Source organism: Lonchura striata, chromosome 2 (assembly GCF_050655825.1).
Source record: "Lonchura striata isolate lonStrDom1 chromosome 2, ASM5065582v1, whole genome shotgun sequence".
NCBI lineage: Eukaryota > Metazoa > Chordata > Aves > Passeriformes > Estrildidae > Lonchura > Lonchura striata.
Genome location: NC_140704.1, coordinates 132377501 through 132401279, shown reverse-complemented (window position 1 = coordinate 132401279; position 23779 = coordinate 132377501). Strand labels below are relative to the sequence as shown.

The following is a 23779-nucleotide window of genomic DNA, read 5'->3' as shown; positions in this document are numbered from 1 at the left end:
GGATACAGAATAGGTGCCTTGATGAATTACCCAATGGGGATTCTGGTGCAGAAATTGATGCTTACTGAATCAGAATCAAAAAGGTTTCTTTGTGTTTTTTAATTTGTTTTGGGGGTTTTTGTTTGGGTTTTTTTGGTGTGGGGGATTGTTTGTTTTGTTTTGGTTGGGTTTTTTTTTTGTTGTGTTCTCTTTTTGTTTGTTTGTTTGGTCTCCTTTAGTCATTACAGTAAAGCTGCTGGGTTTTAAATGTGTCTGCTTACAGGTGTGGGTATGTGCACATTGTTGCATGCAATTGCTAGGTTTTGGAGGGCTTTTCAACACAAAATACTATGATGATGCAGATGTTCTGATGTTGTTCTTGAAAACAGCTGATGGTGGATCTGATGCTGAAAGCTGATCAGCAGCTAGCATACATCATCATCTTCTGATCCAAACTGGTTCCTCTGGGAGTCAGCTCTACTGTTTCAGTGTATTGTAATTAAATTGAGTGCTCTTAAGGTGTCAGAAATTACTTTATAACACGGGATAATGGACTTAAATAGACTTATTTGCACATTGCAAATCACAGTATAGCAAATTACCCTTAAAGGCTATATATTAAAAAAAAAAAAAACAAGTCCCCCAATATTCAGTAGGAAAAAAAAGAAGAAAAAAATGTATCTGATTTCTGATCCAATCCTTAAGATAGCTTCACATTAAAGCCTTTCTAGATTTAATAGATGCTCGAATAATACCTGTTATTTCTGAATAACAGTCATAACATGCTTTGTTTGAATGAAAAAGGTAATTATTTTTTATGTTTTAGCTAGGATTGGATATGTGGTTGGAAATCCTTGTCAACCAGACCTTTAATAGTTGGAAAAATACTTCTAATATATGCAACAGATAACTTCTGGATGTAACTCTTACAAGGTTTTGAGCAATGTTAATCCCCAGAAAAGTTTGTGTGAGTTGTGAATACTCAGCATCTTGAGAATTAGGCTATATTTATGAGAAGGCTAATGTTGTTATGAAAATAATAAATTTACATGTATAGTGGGAGCTGTTGCAAATCAGCAGGTGGTTTATAAAATAGCAGAAAATGGCAAAATGTTTACTGATGTGATTTCTCTCTGAAAAAACAAAACTGTTTAAAAATAGTTGAACATTCAAATTTCAAATGCTTAAAGCTGATTTGCTTTTCTTCAGCCATCTCTGGTCTTTCTTACTTGTGCTTTGAATTCACAGGTTCTTAATTTTCAGTCTTGAGGATCTTATTTTGTATTCTAAAGAGCACAGTAACAGGAAAAGAAAATGAAAAAAATTTTCTTGCAAACCATATATTTCAATAGGAAGTTTATTTCTATGAATAGATAAGAGAAGTTCAGGTGATACCAGAAAATATGTGCTTTCATTTTGTATGCCTACGCACATACTTTCATACAAAATACTAGATCACATTTCTCTTTAGTAATATAAAACCTGCTTGAGAAGGAATAATAAGTGATGTGAAGCAGTATTAAAATTCTCCATGTCTTTAGAATAATACATACAGCTTTAAGCAATTTGTTAGTCACAAAAGCCAAGAAATATAATTAGAATAATATATATTTTAAAAAAATCAAAATCCTATAAGCTGATATGCCTGTGTGCCATCTTCTTACTCTGATTTAAAATTAAAGCCTGCCCCTACCCTATAAATGGCTGTTGAGCTGTGTACATCTTCTGTGAAAAGGTTTCCAGTGTGGTGAAAAAAGGAATTCAGTTCAAAGGTTTTTAATCCAGTTTCCTCTGTTTTATTTGATTACTTGGAAAACCTTTCCCTTTGCTGTTCCCCAATTCTTCATTCCCCAATAGTAGTGAGGGGAAAATTTGTGCTGTGCTGTTTATACATAATTTAAAACTATTGTGCTAGCTTTAAACCCAAAGTCTTTCTCATCTATCATTTATCTCATGATGTTATCTTTTGTACTCGGTACCCTTCAGTAAGCACAGCCTGACACATCTCGTGGCCTTTACCTTCTGCGATAAAAAAGATTGAAAAGATGCTTGGCACCACCTGGTGAAGATGAGGCAACCCTGGAGAACTGTGCTTCGGGAGCAGGTGACTGATGCTACGAAATGTGCCAGTCTGGGGACACAGCTGAGGGTTGTAGTAGGGAAGGGGGAGGGGAGAGGAAGGAAAAAAAAAAGAGCAGGAACATTAATACATCTTCCTGAGGTTTGATGGGACATACACTGCCTACTGTTCCATCTGGTGCTTATGATAGCATGGCATATTAGCATGCTGCAAGTTCATAATGTATTCAGGGCGAGAAAACACCACTTGCATACAAATTGAGTCGTCCTCTTTCTCAGAGCTGCTTTTGAATTTCAATGATGTTTATGCCTCCTAAGCCATGACTGAATGGAGCATTTCCGCTTGTGGAGAAATAACAGCAGTGAGGAATTCTGGCTCATGTGGCTTTTCTTTCCTCTTTCTTTATTTTTCCCATTTTTTAAGTTCTTTTCTTCCTGCTCTCTACTTCCAATTTATTTGCCTGAAGACAAATTTATAAGCCTGAAGACTCGTTGAGGTTTTCGGACTAGCTAATTACAGAGCTTCTGTTAATATTACATTGACTTCTTTTTAAGGTTACAGTCTATTGTCTTTTTGCTTATCTCAAAATGCTTAAATGTCTTTTTATGACATTTTGATGAAATTACTCTAAAAGCAGTGTCATGAAGCATTTAGAAAATAGCACATTGCAATTCTGCTTTATATGCAGTTTTCCTGTATTACTAAACCAAAGAACAAACAATACCTGAATTCCACATTTCATGGTAAATTATTTGTGCCCCATGTCTTCAAAGAGTTGATTTTCACTTCAAGTGTACTACATAATAGGATAAGTATCTGAAGTTGAGCAGGTATGTAAGCCTTTGTAGGAGTGAGGTCTTTTTATCGATTCCTTGCAGGAAATGTACTGATATGTTCATTTTATTTCTCCCTACTCTGTTCTCTTTGAAACTCTGTTGAGATTGACACTTGACTGGAGGCAATCTCAGAACTCCACCATAGACACTTGACTGCACATTTTGTTTCCAAACTTGTCAAAGATTGTGATCTCTTTATGGCTCAGTGCTGTGAATCACTCTGCAGCCCTCCTTCCAGTGGTTTTCAAAGTGTGAAGTTTATACACAAGGTAGGGTATTTGATGTGGGATTCTCAAGTGTCTGGAGTAATACATGGAGTGGGAGTCTTACTGGCTTTGTTGATGACTGAGTTTCTAAACTGCTTCACCTGTTTTGAAAGTCCTACCCTGAATAGGAGACTAAACTTGTTGCTTGTTGTAGTTTAACCTCAACTAACAACCAAGTCCCATAGAGCTGCTTGCTTACTCCCCACCAGCAGGACAAGGGGAAAGGAATTGAAAGGGTAAAAGTGAGAATAGTCATGGGTTGAGATAAGAACTGTTTAATAATTGAATTAAAATAGCAATAATAATAGTAATAATAATAACAATAGCAACAATAATAGTGATACATATAATAAAAGGTAAAATAGCAAATAAAGAACCCAAAAAGGTCAACTGATAAAATTGCTCACCATCAACTGACTGATACCCAGCCAGTCCCCAGGCAGCAGCCTGCCAGCCAACCTTCCTCCCCGTTTTATTGCTAAGCATGACATCACATGGTGTGGGATGTCTCTTGGGTCAGTTGGGGTCAGCTGTCCCAGGTGTGTCCCCCTCCCAAATCCTTGTGCACCCTAGCCTGTGTGCTGCTGGGAGGGGTGAGAAACAGGAGAGCCCTGACTCTGTGTAAGCCCCACTCAGCTATAGCTAAAACATTCCTGTGTTACCAACACTGTTTCCAGCACAAATCCAAAACACAGCCCTACATTAGCTGCTAAGAAGAAAATTAGCTCTACCCCAGCACACTACTTGAAGAGGGAAAGAATATTAAAATGGCATCTCTAGTATAAACCCACTTGATTAATGCATTTTGTATCTAGTCCTCTACCTGCACAGCTGGACTCTTGCTGCTTCTGACTGTGGTTTGAGGCTTTAGCTTAATCTTTAATGCATATGACTGTCATGCTAATATAACTTTAATAAAAATGTACTAGGTAGCACTTTGAACTCCTTCGGTCTAATTTAGTATTAATCCATTTGACTACTAGAAAAGGAAAGCTCTTGCTTTAGTTCTGATCTATTCTTTCAAATACATACAGCCATGACTTTTATAAATATATATTTTCAGGCATTCATTTTACTACTCCTGCATAGATAAGGAACAAAAAAATGCATTACTCATCATGGCAAAGAATAAATTGACTCCCTTTGCTTTACTATCTGAATATCTGTTGTCTGATGGGTTAAGAACATTCCTTGTTTACTGATAGTGCATTTAGACCTAGACATTAAAGCCTTAGCTGAAATGGTAATTTTTTTTTTCCCTTAATATATTCAGGAAGACTAATGTTACTGAATAGGAATGTGGAGGAGATAGTGTGGGTTATTCAAGCAAGTTTAGTCAGCACTTACAAGATTCTTGAAATGTTTCTTGATGTCCTACAGAACTGTTAACATCTGCATGGCTTGTGAGAAGAGCCACATTTATTGCAGCTGTATGCTAGCTAGAATGCAAAAGAAAAGGGGGGATCAGAGTTAAGAATGAAGCAGCTGGCTTTTGGTACAGAGATTTATAATTTTACTCTCATTACAGACTGACAGTAAACTCTACTTGGACTCTTTTGAATCTGCTTCTTTGAGATGGCAGGTTGAAGGCTTGGGAATTTAGCTGTCAGTAGATGCAGTCCAACAAAATATATACAGTTTAAAAGAAAACACAGCTTTTAGATAAATAATCACAAATAGAAATTCAGCCTTTCGAGGAGCTGTTTGTTCCAGTATGACATAACATGATGTAGAGCATGTGTTTAAAGCCTACATTTGAGATGGTTTAAAAAAAGGAAAGACAAAGACAGATTGTTTCAAATATTAGTGATAAGCAATAGCCAGAAGCTTGCTGATTCCATGCAGAAGCAATGAGGCCATACAGATTCTTGTACCCATTCTTGCAAGGGTTTGAGATTTCTGGAGAAAAGGAAGTGTCTGTCGAGAGACTCCTGAGAGACCAGCCTGGCTGAGCAATGTAATAGTATCTCAGTGTGGTTTTTTTACCTCCTCTCTCTTTTTGTATTAGGAGAGAAAGTGAGAGAATAGGCAGTATCAGAGTCCCATTTTCTATTGCAATAATTCCTGTAAAAAAATCACATACATTACTTCAGAATCAAGGTCGTTTTTTTGGTCCAAGTTTTTTTGTCCAAGTACACTCCTTGCCCATTTCTTCCTCACTTGTTGAGACAGATTTCAACATAATCTAGGTCAATATTTGTTAGTTGTCAATATCTTTGTTCAGTTTCTGTTGAGATCATAGTTTTTTTTAGTTTTGTTTTCTTATTTATTTGATATGAATGAAAACTGATTGTGTCTTTTTTTTTTCTTATGGTTAATATAGCTTGGGAGGCTTCCTCTTATCTTTTTTCTCCTGCACATTTAAGTGAATCTATTCTGGTTTTGCTCAGTTAATTTCTTTACAACCTGCCCTAGCCATTCACAGTGGGAGTGCCAGGATCTGTTTTTGTGTCTCCTGCTGTTTCTTTAACAACCTCAGCAACTGAGGAAGCTGCACGTCTGTACTCCTGGTCTTTATTACTCTCCTTAAATGGTGTTTCTGAATAGTTTTCTAATATTTTCTAAACCAGACCTATTGCTTGTTCATTTGTTGCAATAGCACAGCTACCCATTAAGAAACAGGGCCAAGAGGGATCAGTGAGGTGAAGAGCATCCTGTTGTTGTTTTAAGAAATTAATTTGGGTTCATCTTTATCTACCAACACATTTCTACTCTCCATACTGTGTTCTACAGCAGATGTCCACTCTGATATCCTACTATGATTTTTATCTCTCCTGCCTAGCATTAGACTTTTCACTGTTACACTCATCATTATTTATTGTAGTATGGGACATTGTAAGTGCTCTAATGTATGATTCCTGCCTCCTTTCCATTCTCTTGACACCAGAGCACTGACAAAAGCAAATGTTTAACATTTCATTTATGAAGATGACAGCATTTGATTCATTAGTTTTCACACCTCATACCTTCTTTTAGTTTCTGAAAGTTTATTTCCACTTGATGTTTTGGAAGCACATTTTATCTTAATTTCGTGCAGATTGTTGGCACTGAACAGAGTTCTCAGAAAACCCAAGTAGCTTTGTAAGTCAGGGCTCATAATCACCTTTGGAAATGACCTGTTAAGTTTCTAATGGGTCATTTGTATGCGCAATTACTGAAGCTACTTGCAATAATTATGGAAAAGATAATGGCTAGGAACTCATTTGGGGACCGTTATTCTTGTTAACTGTTTAGTATTTCATCCAGGTACACCTATTTCCCCATTTTTAAATTTTCCTTTCATAATTTCAGAGTTTGCCATGGATAGTTGTTGCAGTTCAGCAGCTCTTCATTTTTTCATATCCAAGCAGTTTAGAGCTTGCCAGAAGAGTACTGATGTGTTTTACATCTTCTATTCCAAGAAGACCATAAAGAAATATGTTTTCACAGGAGATGCCAGTGCAGTCACTATCTCTCTGTGCTTTTGAATTGTATCTTCCCTTGGGATTTAGCTTTCTTAGCACGTATGTGGTGCCAAAAGGATGTTTATAAAGATCTGTGTGATCCTTTACTTCTTCCCTGCTTGCCACTTGATCTCTGACTGATTATGGGTGTGAGGGAAATACCAGGTTTTGTTTGGTTCTCTGTGTTTTGGTGCAAAAGAGAAGTGGGGTTAAATTTTGTTGGGGTATGTTCTAGTTCATGCTATCATCACACGGCTGTAGTTGTGTGTGCACAGTCCAGGTTTTATGATTAGATATACTGTGAGTTGTAGGCATGACACTATTGTGTTGCGTCTGCAATTCCACTTTGGAATTTAGTGTTTCACATAGAAAGCTATCACCAAAGCAGGGGAAGGTGGAGGGGGAGGTGTAGTTGAGGGCAAGGGGGGAGCATGTAACATGTCTCATTGGGGTGAGAGGTCACAATAGGAGGCACTGAAAAAGGTGCAGCTAGGGCTGTCTTTGCTCTTTTGAGAATGAAATTAATATGGCTGAATTTTAGGGATAATTACTTAATATTCCATTGGTACTGTGGGCACAGAATAGTACATACTGATGTGTACACACAACACAGAGTGTCACAGGCTCTCCTTTGCATCACGTGGCTGAAGATATTGAGGAAAACTGTTCTTAAAGCGTGTCCCTTTGGCTTTCTGAGCAGCTTGCCATTTATTTTGAGTATTCTGTGCGGGCAGTGCTTTTTCCCAGAGCCGCGGCACAATGCCGGCTCCCTCTAGTGGTCTCGCTCGCCCGTGCCCGTTCCCGGCGGCGCTCGGGCTCTTCCCGGTGCTCCTGCGTTTCCATCCTGCTCGGGAATAGTCTGCTTTATAGCTTAACCCACCTCTCAGAGACGCAAAATGTATATGCCCAAGTAGGCCAAGGCCAAATGTAGGGTGTTTCCATAGCACAGAGAGAGTTAAAGCTACACTTCATAAGATTTTTTTATATATATACAAGAGAATGCAACCAGATCAGAAAGGGTTAAGTGCATCCACATGGAACATTCAGAGTTCAAATGCATCAGACTTCCTCACTTTGTCAATATTTTGCTTGCATTCGTCTTATTGAGCGGCTTCTCCTTCGTGTCTGACTTCTCGCCCTCAAGTTTCCCCTCCATTTAACACTCCCTTCAGTGCAATTGAAGGCTCTTTCCCTCTTACAGTTTTCTAAATATGCATGTTAAAAAAAAAAATAATCACACCCAGCATTTTTATACACAAGACCAAGTAAGTAACACTTGGTCCCATATGTGTACAAGTGTGTGTGCACATACGCTCATGGGCACACACATATCTACACGTACAGAAGAGAGCCGTAGAAGCAGCACTGATGCACAAAGATCAATATTGCCATGTTGGAGTGATCGGTTTAAGGGGCTTGATGAAAATATTGTTCTATAAATATAAAAATATTTTTAATGTATTTGTTGAAGAAAAAAAAAAAAACCCTAAACATTTAATTTGAATCTGCTGGGCTTGAAATGAAGTATGGTATTGTACAACCATCATCAATCCTGGCAATGCTATGATACCTGAAATAGTTTCAAAAATTTGCATATATTTTCTGTGGATTCTGTAGTAATTGCTGATTTTTCTTTGAATTCAGGCTTTATCTGGGGTCTGCTACTTAAAATTCAAAACATAGGGAAGATGCTTCAAAAGAAGGAAGTTCTAAGCTCTATTGTGCAAGACTAAGACTGCTGTGATACTTTAAGGTCTAGAAACGTTGCGTGTAATTGTACACCCTGTGAGTGGTCTCATTAGTTTACCTACAGCTGTTTTCAGTGTCTATAGTTAAACACATATTCTTAAGTGTTTCTGGAGCTGGAGTCTGCCTGCAAGGCTAACCCAGCATCTCTCCTTCTGGGTGAGATCACCAGAAATTTCTGTGTCAATATGATTTTGTGTGAATTTGCTGGCTTCAGAAAGAGGTTTAATCTGGTTTTATACTTTTTAGTCTTAAATATAGTCTTATATATGGTTTTATACTGGTTAGTCTTAAACGACATACACAAACACTATTTCCTTCTTTTCCTTCTTCCTCTGTATGCTTATACTATTTCACATTCACTTTTAAGAGTGCATGTGATGTGTTAGGTCAGATGATTCAAAACACAGTTTTGGATTTACTAATGGTAGCATTTGCTTTGCTTGGGAGCTTATTTGTCAATAAATAGTATTGTATAATCTAAGAAGATACTTGAGTATTCATTTCTTGTGAAGTTTTGAAGCTCTCTTTCCCCTTTCTCACCTCTCCACTGCTTTATTAAGGTGTAATCCAGTGCCCAAATAAAAGACATTTGGTGTGACATGTGGCACTGAGGAGGGGCTGACTTGTAAATAATAATGAGTATTTTCTCACACTCTGTCTAGACAGTGAGTCATGTAAATAAAGGATATCTTCAATGGCATCAGCTGATTATATGAAATTATAGTTTTTCCAAAGTGTGTATTTATACAAATGCCAAAGTACTGATGAGTATAATAAATTACATTATTGAAGATGGTCAGTGTATAACACTGAGATAAGGAAAGCCTATAGTTCCACTTTTGTCTTTCTGGTAGTGGCAGTAAGTAACTAACAGTGTCAGCACCTGAACAAGGGTTTCTGGGGGAAATATGCTTCATTATATATTTTCATATACCTGTCTTGAGTGGCTGAATAGAAGCCAAGGAGTTATTATGCCTGGTAACTGAGGACCACCAATTGTTGTGTACAGCAGCAGCCACACTGTGAGAGCAGTCTGAATGTTCTGGTTCTCATGAGGCAAAGAACCCAGATCTATATGGGAATGTTTATGCCTGATTTAGCAGCCATAGATATTAAAAAATTAGAGACTCTAACTCTTTAGTGATTATATGGGACATTTATTCTGCTAATTTAGCTGTCTGTGTTAGATGGCAGGAATAAGCAGAGCTCAGACTGTTCTGGTATTTGGTAGAGAGGGAGTTTGGCTGCCTCTGCTTTCAATATTAGGGGTATGGTCTTGCTCCCCAGACCTGCACATCTGGTCTAATGGAACAGACTTTTCACTTGTTTGAAATATCACTTGGAGGAACTGGGTTTTTGGATGGGTAAAATGGTGCAGTCTTATAGAGTAGGGATTTGGGACCTTGATCTACAAGATGGGGAGCAGCCTATCCCAGGCTGGCTACCACCACTCTGCACCTTACAGGATCTTGACTTTGTCCATGACAAATTCCACATTTTAAAATCAAGCAAAGCTAAAAGTATATCCATTAACCTTCTTGATAGTCTCTGTGTCATCTTTTCACAGTATAACCATGAAAAATATCACCTCCTACACACATATTTGATTATTTTTGAGCCTAAAGGACTTCTGGCATGCTATACAAATATAAGCAATGCCTCTTAAAATTACAGGTGTAGTAACTTCTTTTGATTTTTGGCAGAGGAGTTTATTGCCTAAACTTTCCTGAATTTAAATAAGTTGTTTTAGATTATTTTATGGAGTCTATATTAGAGACTTCAGTTCCAGCTCAGTCTAATGAAATACCGTGTTAGTATTCTCTTAGGACTTTTCTAAAATGAGTACAGCTATCCTTTACACTTTGTATAAGTGCATTAAAAATAAAGAAGTTCATAATTATTTTGCTTCAGACTTTTAGGATTGTGTAACAAACAAGCTTGTGGTTTCAAGCTGAGAGTATGTTTAGACTGGTTATTAGGGAAAAGTTCTTTACTATGAGGATGATAAGGCACTGGAACAGGTTGCCCAGAGAATCTGTGGGCACCTTATTCATGGAAGTGTTCAAGGGCAGGTTGGATGAGGCTCTGAGCAACCTGGTTTAGTGAAAGGTGTCCTTGTTGATGCAAGGGGCGCTGGAAGGGAATGATCTTTAAGGTCCCTTTCCAGTCCAAGTCTTCCCATGATTCTGTTATTTACTGTTAATGTAGGATTGGACAATCTTTGGATTAAAAACATAAATATACTTCTGGAGACCAAATTATGAAATTTCAGTTGATGTGAGAGAAAAATCTTGGCTCTGGTGGGAAGGATCTGTGCTGTGTGTGGTTTGAGTATATAAGAACACGCAAACAATACCAATTAGATTCAATTGGCATTTGTATTTCTTAGATATCAGTCTGCCTTCATCTGTAGTTTGTCAAATAGTGTATAGTCCTGACAAGGCTAGGCCTTCCAGGGATGCTGGTGCAGAAAGGAAATGAGTTAGTGGTCAGGGAGATTTTGGGAAAGTACTCCTGAAAGTACTTTCAGTACTGAAAGTACTGAAAGCATGAAGATTTCCTGTATAGGAAAGGGATTGATTGCTAATGTAGAGGAGTGGTCACCTCTGTAGCTTGTCAGGGATGCTGGAGTGTGAGTTTGGCCAGTGCTTGCTCTGGCTGTTCTTCAGTTCTTCATGCCAGAGGCAGAGAGTGACACTTTGTCACTTCACTAGAGCCTCAGTGTTCAGTGAGCTGGGTTTGGAATAGCAGTAATACTTCCTGTGACGTGAAACACAAGAGAACCACTCAAAACACACAGTTCTTAGTTTGATAGCTTGTCAACAAAAACAAAAGATCTAGGAAAAAATGTAAATGGGAAAATAGTATTTCAATAGTGGCTATGGGACTGTTGCTTATTAACTGCATTAGTTCATATATAGAGGAATTTTCATGATGTTTGGTGGGATATTTAGAAGAAATCCACATTGTCTTCAGCTTCATTACAGGCCAAGTGTTGTGTATTCATCCATGACAAAGGAACTTGTAGACTTTGTTTTCTGGGGGTTTATGGAAACTAAGGGCAGCTGCCACAGTTTGGCCCTTATTTTGCTTATCTGTTCTCACTAAGTATTTCATAAATCATTAAATCATCTAGATCTAGAATGTGTTCTTCTTCCCTGCATTCCTGCATCCAAGCAATTATACACAGTAAAATTCACAAAGCCAGAAAGGGTGAAGGAGGAAAGAGGCATTGAAAAAAAGGTGCAATTCTGACATGAGCCAGTTTTTATTAAATAACTGAAAGTGAATTTATGATAGTTTTGAAACTGTCAAAACATGTCAGATTGTTAAATGAGTGGGAAAAGTTTATTATTCTATTCCCCCCCCACTTCCCCCCTCCCTTAAAAAGGAAATTATATGGTAAGGCAAGTTTATTTCTTTCAGGAAAAAATAATATGTTCAAGCAAAGCAAGCCATGACATTATTGTCTTAATTCTGAGATTGAACTCAGCATTACTTATTTTATAATATGCGCAATTATTTGGCCTTCAGCTGCTAAGCCATGAGTATGGGATCAAGTCTTTTTGCCAGTCACAACCTCTCACCATAGAGAACAGAAATTAAAGAGAATGCTTCTGCATTTGTGGTTATGATTGTCAAGACCAGTCAAGGTACCATTGTGGACAAGGACATGACATAAAGCATTTTAGTTATTTACCTGCTTTATATCATCCACAAGGTCTACCAAAGCTGGGAGACAGTAGCACAAAAATCCCTTTCAGCTTTTGGGAGACAGTAGATTGTATTATGCTAAAGGCTTATTTTAGCACAGCTGAAGAAAAGTCTTGTAACTTGGCCTCAGATAACTTCAGTGAACTCCCAGGATACAGAATTTCTGCTAGCTATTGCATATTAAATGAGCATAAATGGGTAAATTGAATGTGCTTTCATTTATTCTGAAGAATAGCTGGTGATATGAATTGTTCAACTATCTGAGCAGAGGAGAATGAAGATAAGACTGCAGCAAAATTGCGATATTGCTCTTGCAAAAGGGTCATCTTCAATATGTGAGCGTCATACCCAGCATGCTAAAGAAGCATTGAAATGTTATGTCATCTGTAAACTTTGCTGTTCATATCCATCAGTCACTTCACATAGATTCTGATTCCTGGTGGATAAATCTTGGAGAGGTAATGTTCTGTGACAAAAGACAGAGTCTGAGTAGATCTCTGATACTGCATTCCTGAAAATCACCTGGAAGTAAAAGTTCTTTACTGGGGAACTGGAAATCCAGTGATATTGCCTTTCTAAGCCAATAACATGACTGCATCTGGTGCTGAGAGAAAGTTATGCCTGTATTATGCCTGCTTGAGATTGTTGTGTATAGCACAAAAACATCCAGTATGTTTAGGTCCTTATTTATTTACCAAGAAATCAAAAGGGCCAAGAGGGGAATGGAATGAAGACTGTACCAGTCTCAAACAAATCCCAGGCATGCTTGGCAGGGAGAGGGTTTGCAGTGGTGTTGTTCACATGTCATGTTTTATGGCTGCATTGAATGACTTGCAGGTTTCCCCAGGGGTCCAGTGCATGGAGTGGGTGGGATTTACCAGATATGTCAGGCTTATGCCATGCATTCTTATTCTCAGATGGGTTCTTTTCAACCAAGGCTATCTTGTAATATTGTCCTGCTTGGTGTAGCAGCAGGTTTGAGGCTCAGGAGTTGTGGGTCTCCACAAACACTGCCTATTTCTAATGGTGCTGTGTGGCTTGGCCACATCTGAAGGAGAAGTTCTTACTGGCTGAAACATGATAGTGTTATGGATGGAAGAGCTGTGGAATTTGTCCTCTGTGGTTGGACTTGTGGTTGTCTGACTTCAGGTTCATCTCCACTGCGACTCACAGTCTGTGGTTACCTGCTTGCAAATTCCCTGCCAACCCTCTCAAAATAATGGAAATTAGTCCAAGGTGTCTAAGAAACAATCATTATTAAATCCTTCAGATTTAGGTCTTGATTCCTGTAACTTGGGTGGTGGAGGCAGGTTCTAATCCCTTCTGTCATATGTGGGGCTTGCTCTTTTTGTGAGTCTAAAAGAAACAAGACAATGGACTCTTTTAATTTAGCAAGTTTTATTTTTATTTTTTGAATGTTGGCACCAAAGTAGAAAGTACTGTACAATCAATATAAAGCATCTTTTAAGAATCTTTCATGCCTGAGTGTACATCTGGAACTGTTTGCACTAACTAAAAGTAAAATAAATGCCACAGCGTATTATACCACAATTTTTTTCATTTAAAAAAGGAAATTGAAAACACACCACTCCTAGAAATGGTTGACATTGAATTGGCTATTGAAATGGTATCAGTAAAGTATTTATATATTCCATATTTTGTTCCATACATCAGCTTTCCTTGATGCGTTAGACTTGGACGTGTGCCATGTGAGCTGAAATGTTGCCATTTATGAAAGACCGCCTTGTTTTAAAAATGGACTAAATCTTGTAGGGTACAGGAAGTAAAGTAACTCAGTTTGAATGCAGGCACATCTCTTTTTGCCCCAGCTCCTGCATGCTTTGTCTCTTCCTTGTTTGGTTCAGAAGCTAACTGTGCTTACAGTAAATATCAGTGTTCACCTAAAAGCTAAATATAGTGATAAAAAAAACACCTCTACCATAAAAACTGAATGAACAGCAAGAACAGTATAGTTCTATGAACCAAGAAATCCACAGAAGAAATATCATAATTTAAAGTTGGTTTTACAACATTATTTAATTTTAAATGAAGCAAAATACTTCTGTGGTTAAATCACAGTTCTTCACTCTATGCTGTAAAGGAGATTCAAGAATGTGTATTTCAAAATGTTTTACTTGGGTTTGTTTTTAAATAAAAAATATAATCCAAAGCAAATGCAATAGATCTCTGCATACTTGAAACATGTTTTCTAAATTTATTCTAAGTCTCTTGCTGCTCCAGAGGGTTGTGTGTATGGATTAGGACTAGACCATTATTTCACCATCTTTCTCCATCCTGAACTGATTGCAGTGAACACTACAGAATGAGTTGCAGATGTCTCCTTTTCCTTCCAGTTTGGAGGACCTCTGGTTTCAGTCCCATTTGATCTGAACTGGGCTAAGGAGCACAGGTCTGTCATTGTTTAAAAGGATTCAGTGGAAGAAATTGTTGCACCTGAAAGAATTTACTCCCTCTGTACATACAGGCTATGCTTCTAAATGGGATGCATGAAATGCTGCCTGTATGAAACTTTCTGGTGCATCTTTCTTAATTCAGGGTTATTATTTGAAATGTCAAGGTCCATCTGAAGAAAAAGATAACCAGAACTAACTTTGCAAGTGGGGAGCTTGGTTTGACTCAAGAGCATAAACATGTATTTGAATTCAAGTAATTGAGGTATTTTAAGACATGGTGAAAGTTCTTCTGAATTTCAGGCAAAACTCAATGTATATGTCTCTGTATTGTAAAACTGGAGCACATGTATGTGAAATCCTACCCAGGCAGGTTTTGATATGTTAAAATCAGAGTTTTTCCTCTTGAGGGATTCTTTCTTCCCCTACCAAATCCTCATTACCTCTGAATGTATGAATAGCAGAATATCCACTGAGAGTTAGTATGAAGAATGTCCATACATTAAAAGCCTCGTGAAATATCATGTCTCAAAAGAAATTTGCTTGTGAATATGACTTAAATATCATTATGTCTTTAGCTTCCATATCATCAGGCTATTTGTCAGCCATTGCAGTAAAAAGTGTTGGTTGTTAGGCTTATTTTTTTAATTAATAAAAAATAAATAACGAATTATAGAAGCTGGAGTTGTCAGTTGTCAGACCCCAAGAGCTTTATTAAGATCAGATCACAAGAACTGTTAATGCTTTTATCAGTGGTGGCTCTGATTTGTGGCTCTCCATGACCACTTCATCCCCTGAGTGATCTGTCTTAGAGCTGCTGAGGTTCTCTGGAGCTGTGGGTGGTGGGACAGTGGTGGGTGCTGTAGACAGGTGCTCTCAGTCCCATCAGTCCTTCAGAGTTCAGGGAGCTGTATGAAAAGGTAAGGAACAGGTGAAATAGTAGCAGTAAGAGCAGAATGGCTCCCACGGGGGTTTTGTTATTAAAGAGGGTGGAATGGAGAGTTGTAAAGGCTGTTCTCCTGGATGGTGTGATGGTGTCTTTCAAGCACGTGGAAAAGCTTTGTATTTTGCATTGTACTTCTTCAAAAGCCCTTTGTCCTTGCCCCATGGAGAATCTCTGTTCTGACAAAACGACCTTGTACTCTGGCAAGAGATGTTTTGGGGTGTGCTTGAAAGGAGCCTTAATATCTCCTGAAAGAAGGCAGGACTAGTATAGTAACAGACAGAGAGAAATCTGCCTGCCTGCATTCATGCGGTAGGAGAGTAGAGTTTAGGGCTTTGGAAGGGAGAGAGAGGTAACGAAAAGGTAAGTGGTAATGTAAATCTTGTTTGTGTTTACATCTAAGAGGTCCAAAGAAAGGTAATTAAGAAAATCAAACCTAATGTTAGTAGATTTAGATGAGAAGTACAGGGGTGTGTGGCTACGTTCAGCAATCTTCAGACTGGGTGGCAAACTGTTGGAGATAGTAAAAACCATTTGGATCGTGATAGAGAGTAACCTGAAATTCGAGGGCAAAACCAGCACACTCTTTTCCCACTACCATGTTCAACGTCAGTAGCAAAACATTGCCAGCTTTGTGGGAAAGTCTCCCCACTCTGATCTGAGCGGGTTTCTGATCAAACCTGAACTTTGCAATGCAGTGAAGGGAAGGGCGGGAGCAGGAGCCGTGCAGTTGGTTACAGCTCAGGATCGCTTTAGTTATCACCAGCTGAATTGGAGGATACAGGCTGTGCCTGCTTGCAGCGAGCAGCAGTCTGTTAGAGGAGCTCGATTTCTCTCACTCCTTCTTCCATCCACCTCCATCTCCTCTGTGCCTGTGTCTGCGCTCCCACATGCTTCAAATCTGTGTACCTGGACTGCCTTCCTTAACAGTTCAATGTGAGTGTTAGCAGAATGAAAACCAGATGGACCAGCAGTTCCCACTGTTATCTCCCCACCAGCTCTGGCAAGTCTCCCTTTCTCTCTCCTTTCTTGGCATGGGAGAAATATTTGCCTTTATTTAGGAGGGCTTGGGCTCACTGCTGTGCCTCTTTCCCTCTGTTGCAACATGAGCTGAAAGCTATTTATTCCCTTGTTGCTGAGGTTGGTTGAGGTGAGTGCAAGATGAATTCAGCTATTAAGGAAGTAATTAACATTTCAAGATGAGTTTTCATAGTTCTTTATAATAAATTGATGGCTTATTGAAGATAGAGATTTAACTGGTTTAGTATACTGATACAGAAAGGAAATATAGAGAGAATTTTAGAAAACTGTTTTTGTTTTCCAGCATGTAATAATTTACTGTTTCTTGATTTACAAATCATACTTCACTTACCTGTGTAACAACCTTAATATTTAGAAGGTAATCATTGTTGTTACTCTTCACAGCTGAGGTTTACTAACTTTAGATCAACACTACAGATCCTATAAAACTGTATCTTTATTCCCCTCATTCTATTCTGGGTTTGTTTCACTGCTCATCTTCCCCAAACTTGTCTCTAAATTCTATATGAAATTACTCCCTTTCCCTGAGAGCTGAAACATTGCCTGTAGGCATTTCAACAAAGGTTGAAGATGGCTTTTATAATTGCACTCCCTGACATGCTGCACCTCTGGGACTTACTACTTACTTCCTCAGTTTCTCCAATTTCAGACAGAGAAAGATTGGTATCTGTTATGTGTTGTTAATTTTTGGAGGGTATAGGGGCCGTTTTGATTTTTTCCCTTCCCCCCCCCTTTGTTTTTAACTCTCTCATATTTAAGTTTTCTGATAATTAAGTGTTTTGAGGCTCTTTTAAACATACCTGTTCTTTGTTAAATGTGTGCATTGCATTCAATTTCTGTTATTGTCTCTCAGAGCAAATTTCAGATATTATTACATTGAAATTTGTATGTTGTTAGTAAGAACAAGGAATTGTGTCACAAAGTGAAGTGACAGAATTTATAGAATGTGACATGTTTTTAATTAAAACCACAGACTTACGTGCTTGCCCATTAGCAGCAACACTTACTTGCTTTACAGAATAGTTTTGTGGAGCTCAGGAAGACTTCTTTTGGGCTGTGTATAAATAGCTCCTACTCCCCAAAGAAGGGACTGAAGAATTTGACTTATTCCCATTCAAGCTAAACATCATTGTACTCATCTCTTTTCAAGATGGCTTGCTAAACTCCTGGCATGAGTGAGAAAGCCTTAATTTTGCCTTTAGCTGGTAAATTTTCCTGTGTTTTGCCCATACTTAATAAATGAAACATATGGGCTTGGATGGTTTAAAAAAGACAGCTTAAGGTAGTGTCATTCAAAAAGATGTTGGGAAAAAGAGTGCACTTCTGTAGCTTTTGTATCATATGTGTTGTATATTTAGATCTTCAGTTGCAAGAGAAGTGTTAAGTTTTTTCCTGTTTTTGCCTTATGTTTGTTTTGTTTTCCTAGGGAGGTATGTTCCTGCTTATCTTGCAGGTTTTGAGCATTGAAAGTTGTTCTTAATATGTGATGGTGAAAACTTACATGCTTATTTGAAAATAATTGTGTGCATATGAGATGATTGACATGCCATTTTGGCATGTTGTGTTTATTTTTCTGGTGAATATGAGAATAACCACAGGCACTGTGGTACAGTGATCCAGAGGGTGTGTGTATTTAGCATAAGTTGAACATAAGATTACAAAGAGAACCAATGGAGAAGGCAGCAGGTGATACAAAGAAAAGACATGAAGAGAGCTTTTTTCAACCAGTATTCAACCCAATATCTCACCTGTACTAAAGAGCTTCAGGTTTTAGTTTTGGAGGAGATGTCATAAGGGGATTTATTATCTTCCTGTTCCTTCATCTGTTTTTTCCTCCTGGCTAACATGAGAGCCTTGAAGGGAGGTGGCATTATTGCAGCTCTAGGATTGCTTAGGAGGTAGCATCTGCACATGCTATAAATAAAAACAAAAGATAATGCAGCACTGCTACAAATGAGGTCTTACCATCTGTGTTGCACCTTCTTAAGTAAGGTCTAGATGATGCAATTTGGGAAGAGCACGCTGGAGTAGATAATCAGGTGTAATCTTTCACAGCAGATGCTGAAATGGCTCACTTCTTGTATTAGCTTTTAAGTTTTTGTCAGAGGGGGTGTGCTTGGGGAAATAAACCGGTGTGTTCCTGTGGTGTGTGTTGCAGATCGCACTGAGAAGCATTCCACAATGCCAGACTCACCTGTGGATGTGAAGACACAATCCAGGCTGACGCCTCCAACCATGCCACCTCCTCCCACTACCCAAGGAGCTCCAAGAACCAGTTCATTTACGCCCACAACGTGTAATTAGTCTTATTTTCTTCCTTTTCTTCCATCTTCTTTGTATTCTATGTCAGAAACCAAAATAGGTGAAGGGAAATGTGCATGAAGTAGCAGGAATACCATTTGATTGTATTGGGATAAAGTAATTAAACAAAACAAAGCTCACAGTAGATTAATGCATCTTTAAGGTATTAAGACATTCAGCTGAGAGTTGTGTTAGTATTTCACTGATCACTGGCTCACAGTGTCGAAGAACAGTGAGCACTGGGTTCCCATGTACTTAATGGTCAGGTTAGCCCTCTTGTGAGAAGGACAGAAGACCTTCTTCTCTTACATGTCATTATGTTATTTAAATGATCCCATTCCCTTTAGTATAAAAACTTCAGGGAGTTTGTTTGTTTGTTTTTAGTTTTTATAGTGGAGATAATTCATAATGAAAAAATACTAATCTTCCTTCTGCTTATGTTTCAGTGAAGAATTCTGATTTCAGTGCTATATAATGTCTAGTTAATATTGATATAAAACCAAAATTAGAGTACTTTCATAATTTTTATCTAGAGGTTTCTAGTCTGTTACGACTTCTCTAAATCACTTAGAGCTGCATCTCTGTCTCAGCTTATTGGTGTAAACATGTAACAAACTCTACTAGTCTTGATGTATGCTGCATTCATATCAGCATAACTGAGATTTGAATCTGGCACATTGTCTGGACTATTCTTTTCACAGCCATGCAATGAGCCACATTTCTCATACTAAGATTTAGCTGCAATTTTTTTGGTCTCTTTTATACTGCCTTGTAATAGTATAAACATGAGAATGTGTTTACATTTCACGTTTTAAATAAAACATTTTTAGAATAGTAGAATACATATGCCTAAACAGAATGAAGGCTGCATCTTCTATTTGTCTTGCCTAAGTCTGTTTAGTCCTTTTCTCTCTGTTAAATGCCTTATTTAAAATTCACCTCTATGCAGAAGGCCAGCTGGAGGCCTTTGTACTACTTATCCCAGGGAACTCTGTCCTGACAATTTATGTTGAACTTAAACAGTGAGGAGGGTTTGTGCCAGCTATTCATATAAACTCACATTTAACCCAGTGACCCTGATCCTGCAAAGATTTGTCTGTGTTGCTTAACTCCAGCACCTGAATCATCCAGAGCTTCACACTGGAGCTCTTTCAGTCTGAAGTTAAATTGTTTCTAGGTTTTTGCAAGATCAGGTTCTTGCACATTAAGCTTTCCAGTGTGATGCCCTGCCATCAGTTCAGGATGATCTTTGGCCATCATAAAAGGAATACGACAATGTTCTTTAATCACACTTACATTCCTCGCAAGGCTTCTGGATGTTTGTTTATTTGATTGAGTTCAGCACTTTGGAAGGTGTGTGAATCACAGCTTGAATTTTGGGGCTCCTTATTTGAAGACTAAAAGTCTTAAAAACCCTGATTTTATTTGCTTTTTACCCTGTCAGATTTTGGAATTTGGGCTTAGTTGTTCCAGCTTGACTGTAAACAGTCACTTTTATCAGTGTGTCTGTTGCATTTATTATTACTACAGCGGGAATGCTTGTAGGCCAGAAAGATCTGACTTGTTTTCTGGTCTAGAATATCTTTGTTTTCTTTGGTTTAGATGATTAAAAATTCTTGACGTGTTGTAGTTTGAAATTTTAAATGCTAAATTCTTTTGGATTAGCAACATGGTTTTGTTTTAGAAATTACACACAACTTTGCCAATTGGCAAATTCAGATATTATAAGGAAAGCACTGAAATCATGGGACTATTTCATTATTTCTTTTGTTGTGGGAGGAATCTTTATCAGTGTTTCTTCTCTGTGTATCTATGCTAGGTGATGAACTCCACAGTTCTCTGCTTTCTTGATCAGCCCCAGCACCCTCTGCCTAGAGCAGTCCCTTATGGGTGACAGTGTTGTTGGCTGGTGTCAGGGTAGATCAGCAGGACATGTTGCTATTCTCCCCAGTCCTCATTTTCTAAGTTCCTGGTAGGATGACTTTTGGCTATGTGAGCTCCTTGCAATCACAACGTATTTGTTTACTCAGATACCCCACCCCAGTGCAGCACTCAGAGCATGGCCTGGAGCTTCATGGGGAGCTGAACTTACCTGAGGCCAGCTTCTTTCTATTTCTGCATTTTCCAATCCTTGTTCTCACTAGGCCATGCAGCCAGAATAAGCAATCAAAAACTAGGAGAAAACACAATCAGAGGCTAGATAACAATTCACATAGCTTTTTCTGTAATTCCTCTGGAAGGCAGTGACTAGGGCAACAAAAACTCCTTTGAAGGTTGTGGCAGTGATTTAAATATAGTAATAGGTAGTGATTTATAGCTAGTAGTAGGTGTCCACCCTAGAAAAGGACTTCCTGGTTAAAGATAAGGACAATCCATGAAGAAAATGAGATGAGAATGGGATATTTGGCTTCAGAGAGGCTGGTCATTGAGAAACATTGGAAGTATTTAAAGTTGCTAGCTTGTCCTGGTTGTGCTTTTAAATAGGAAACAAGTTAAACGGATACTCCTATGCATTTTTGACTGTAGACAAGTTCCTGATTTTTGATGATTTTTTGAATGGGTTCTGAGTGATTAAAAAAAAAAAAAATCAGAAAATTTTTCCAGGGCTGTGGCCCATTGAGTGCAGGTGTTGCTGTGTGCCCACACCTTCCAGTGCACTAGTACACATGTATTTCTAGGGGAGCCATCCTTTTTCTTGCTGTTTGCTGTCATTTTAGCAAATCAGATTCAACTTCAACGGCATGTGTTTTGAGTGTTGCTGTTCCAACTAACCTGAGTGGAAGAGGATGTCCTCAGTTTGATTCTCTTTTCTCTTCTAGTGTGTGGATAAGATTCAAACTGAAATCACTGCCAAAAACTCTCTGTTGTCTTCAGTATGTCTGCATGCATCTCATTGCCACAAATTTTGAATGCTTAGTACTTCAGATAGTTATTCTCAAAGCAACCTTGCAACAAGAGGGAAATGCTTTCTTATCCTTTTTAGAGATAAGGCATGTGAAAGCAGGGAGATTTGCTCATGATCTCTGGGAAGTCTTCTGATGTTTAGCTTGCTGCCCTTGCTGCAAGGCTTCAGGACACAGAGCATTGGCAGCATTTGTACCTGCACAGACAACTTTGTGTACTCCATATGTTAGCAGCTAGGGAATCTGTATTGGAAAAATTAACCTTCTCATTGGGTGGTGTAAGGTTAAAACGTGAAAGTCCTGCTTTATAAACACAGCTGTCAGTTGTGTGTACAAAACACAAGTAAAAATATTCAGAGATAAACTGAGGCTTCATGAAATATGTCTGCATGTTTTTTTATACCTCAAAGAGCAATTTTTTTTTTTTTTTTTTTGGTCTTCAATCATACATGCACTCATGCTTTTTATCTCTCCATTTTCCTCTCTCTCTTTTTAAAATCCTCTGAAAAAAGGCTGGTGTTCAAATGGTGCTTTTCAGGTCCAGGAGCATTTTGAAGGGGCTCTGTGAGAGGCAGCTGCTGTTATTTCCAATCCTTACAACATTCATCACCAGCTACTGGGAAATAGATATAAACTGCAGACTGTCACTCTTTCTAAAGGCTAATTATCTTTGATTGTTCAACTTAATTAATTCTGAGGTCAAGTGCAGAAAACATAAGCTGATGGATTTTCCCCTCTCTCCTTTTTCTCTCTATCTCTTCCCCAACCCCAGTCTTTATTTTATCCTCTGTCTCTTTTTCTTTCAGTAACCAATGGCACTAGCCATTCACCAACAGCATTAAATGGAGCTCCATCTCCTCCTAATGGCTTTAGCAATGGGCCATCCTCTTCCTCTTCCTCTTCTCTGGCTAACCAGCAGTTACCGCCAGCTTGTGGAGCTAGGCAGCTCAGCAAACTGAAGAGATTTCTTACAACCTTACAGCAGTTTGGCAATGACATTTCACCAGAGATTGGGGAGAGAGTGCGTACCCTTGTGCTAGGACTTGTGGTAAGCAAGTATTTTTTCTATTCTTTTCCCTCTTCCTTGCTTGATGTGTTTATTTTATAAATGAGTGGTTGGGTCACATGCGCTGCATTCATTGTACTTTAGGGGTATCAAACATGCAAGAGTGAAGCTCCAGCTCCTGCTGACAGAGCTAACATGAGTAGCCTGACTAGCTTCCCACAAGTGTCAGCTATTCCCTACTAGGTATAGCCTTGACTATTTTTTCCAGTATATTGTTATGGTGTAATGATGTGAGAAAGTTTTCATTCTATACTGGCAGTACCCCTAATGTAGACATACCTAGAAGCCTGTAATGTAGTAAAATATGGTTTGACTTGCCTAGTTTAGTTGGATGGGGAAAGAGAGCCCTGTGTATATAGTGTCAATTGTTAAGAGGGTGAGCTGAGTATGTTTGGACTGGAGTTATGCAGTGCAAAACCCTTTCTCAGTATCATCGAACCAAACAATTATGAACCCAACAAGGCACTGATGCTACTTAAGTCACTTTATTGATAAGGTTATCTCTATTTGATGGTATGGCGTAATGAATCCAGCTCTTTCTTACCTACATCTGTCAACTTGGGCTGCCCTCACATGCAAACAGTGAAATCCAGCCCTGGGTTCTTTTTACTCCAAGTCCTCTCTCTGCCAGACATTGTTGTCTCCCATGTATTTCCTTCAGCAATAATTGGATGTACTGGGGAAGATGCTATTGTGGTGCTGTAATTTACATCTGTTCTGAGCAGCTGCAGTTGCCGTTGATTTCATTTGGAGCAGAGACTGACAGCACTGTTTAGCACTAAGGCTGAGGGGTGACTTCACAATCTTTGCTTGTATCTTCACAAGCCCTACCTGACAGCAGTGGATGTTCCTTCACTTGGGTCTGTGTCAAAGGGAAGTTTAATGTAGGCAGTATAACATTTGTAACTCTTGCTCTCCATTTGTTTCCATATGCAAAATAAGTGTTTAATGGGGTTTTGCTTGTCACATGGTTCTCTGTGGATGGGGGAACAAGTAAAGAAGCTGAAGGTGGCTTTGGGAACATCCACATTCCACTGATTTTCATAT

General features: G+C 38.5%; 1 protein-coding gene across 7 annotated transcripts in view; it reads left to right on the top strand.

Annotated features, from left to right (window-relative positions):
- RUNX1T1 (RUNX1 partner transcriptional co-repressor 1) overlaps positions 1–23779 on the top strand; it is a 114856-nt gene that overhangs the window by 45227 nt on the left and 45850 nt on the right. For all 7 annotated transcript variants that reach the window (XM_021543195.4, XM_021543196.4, XM_077782939.2 and 4 more), the window contains 2 exons: positions 18621–18758; positions 22473–22714. In XM_021543195.4, the coding sequence (XP_021398870.1) occupies positions 18621–18758; positions 22473–22714 (380 nt within the window). The remainder of the gene's footprint in view (positions 1–18620; positions 18759–22472; positions 22715–23779) is intronic.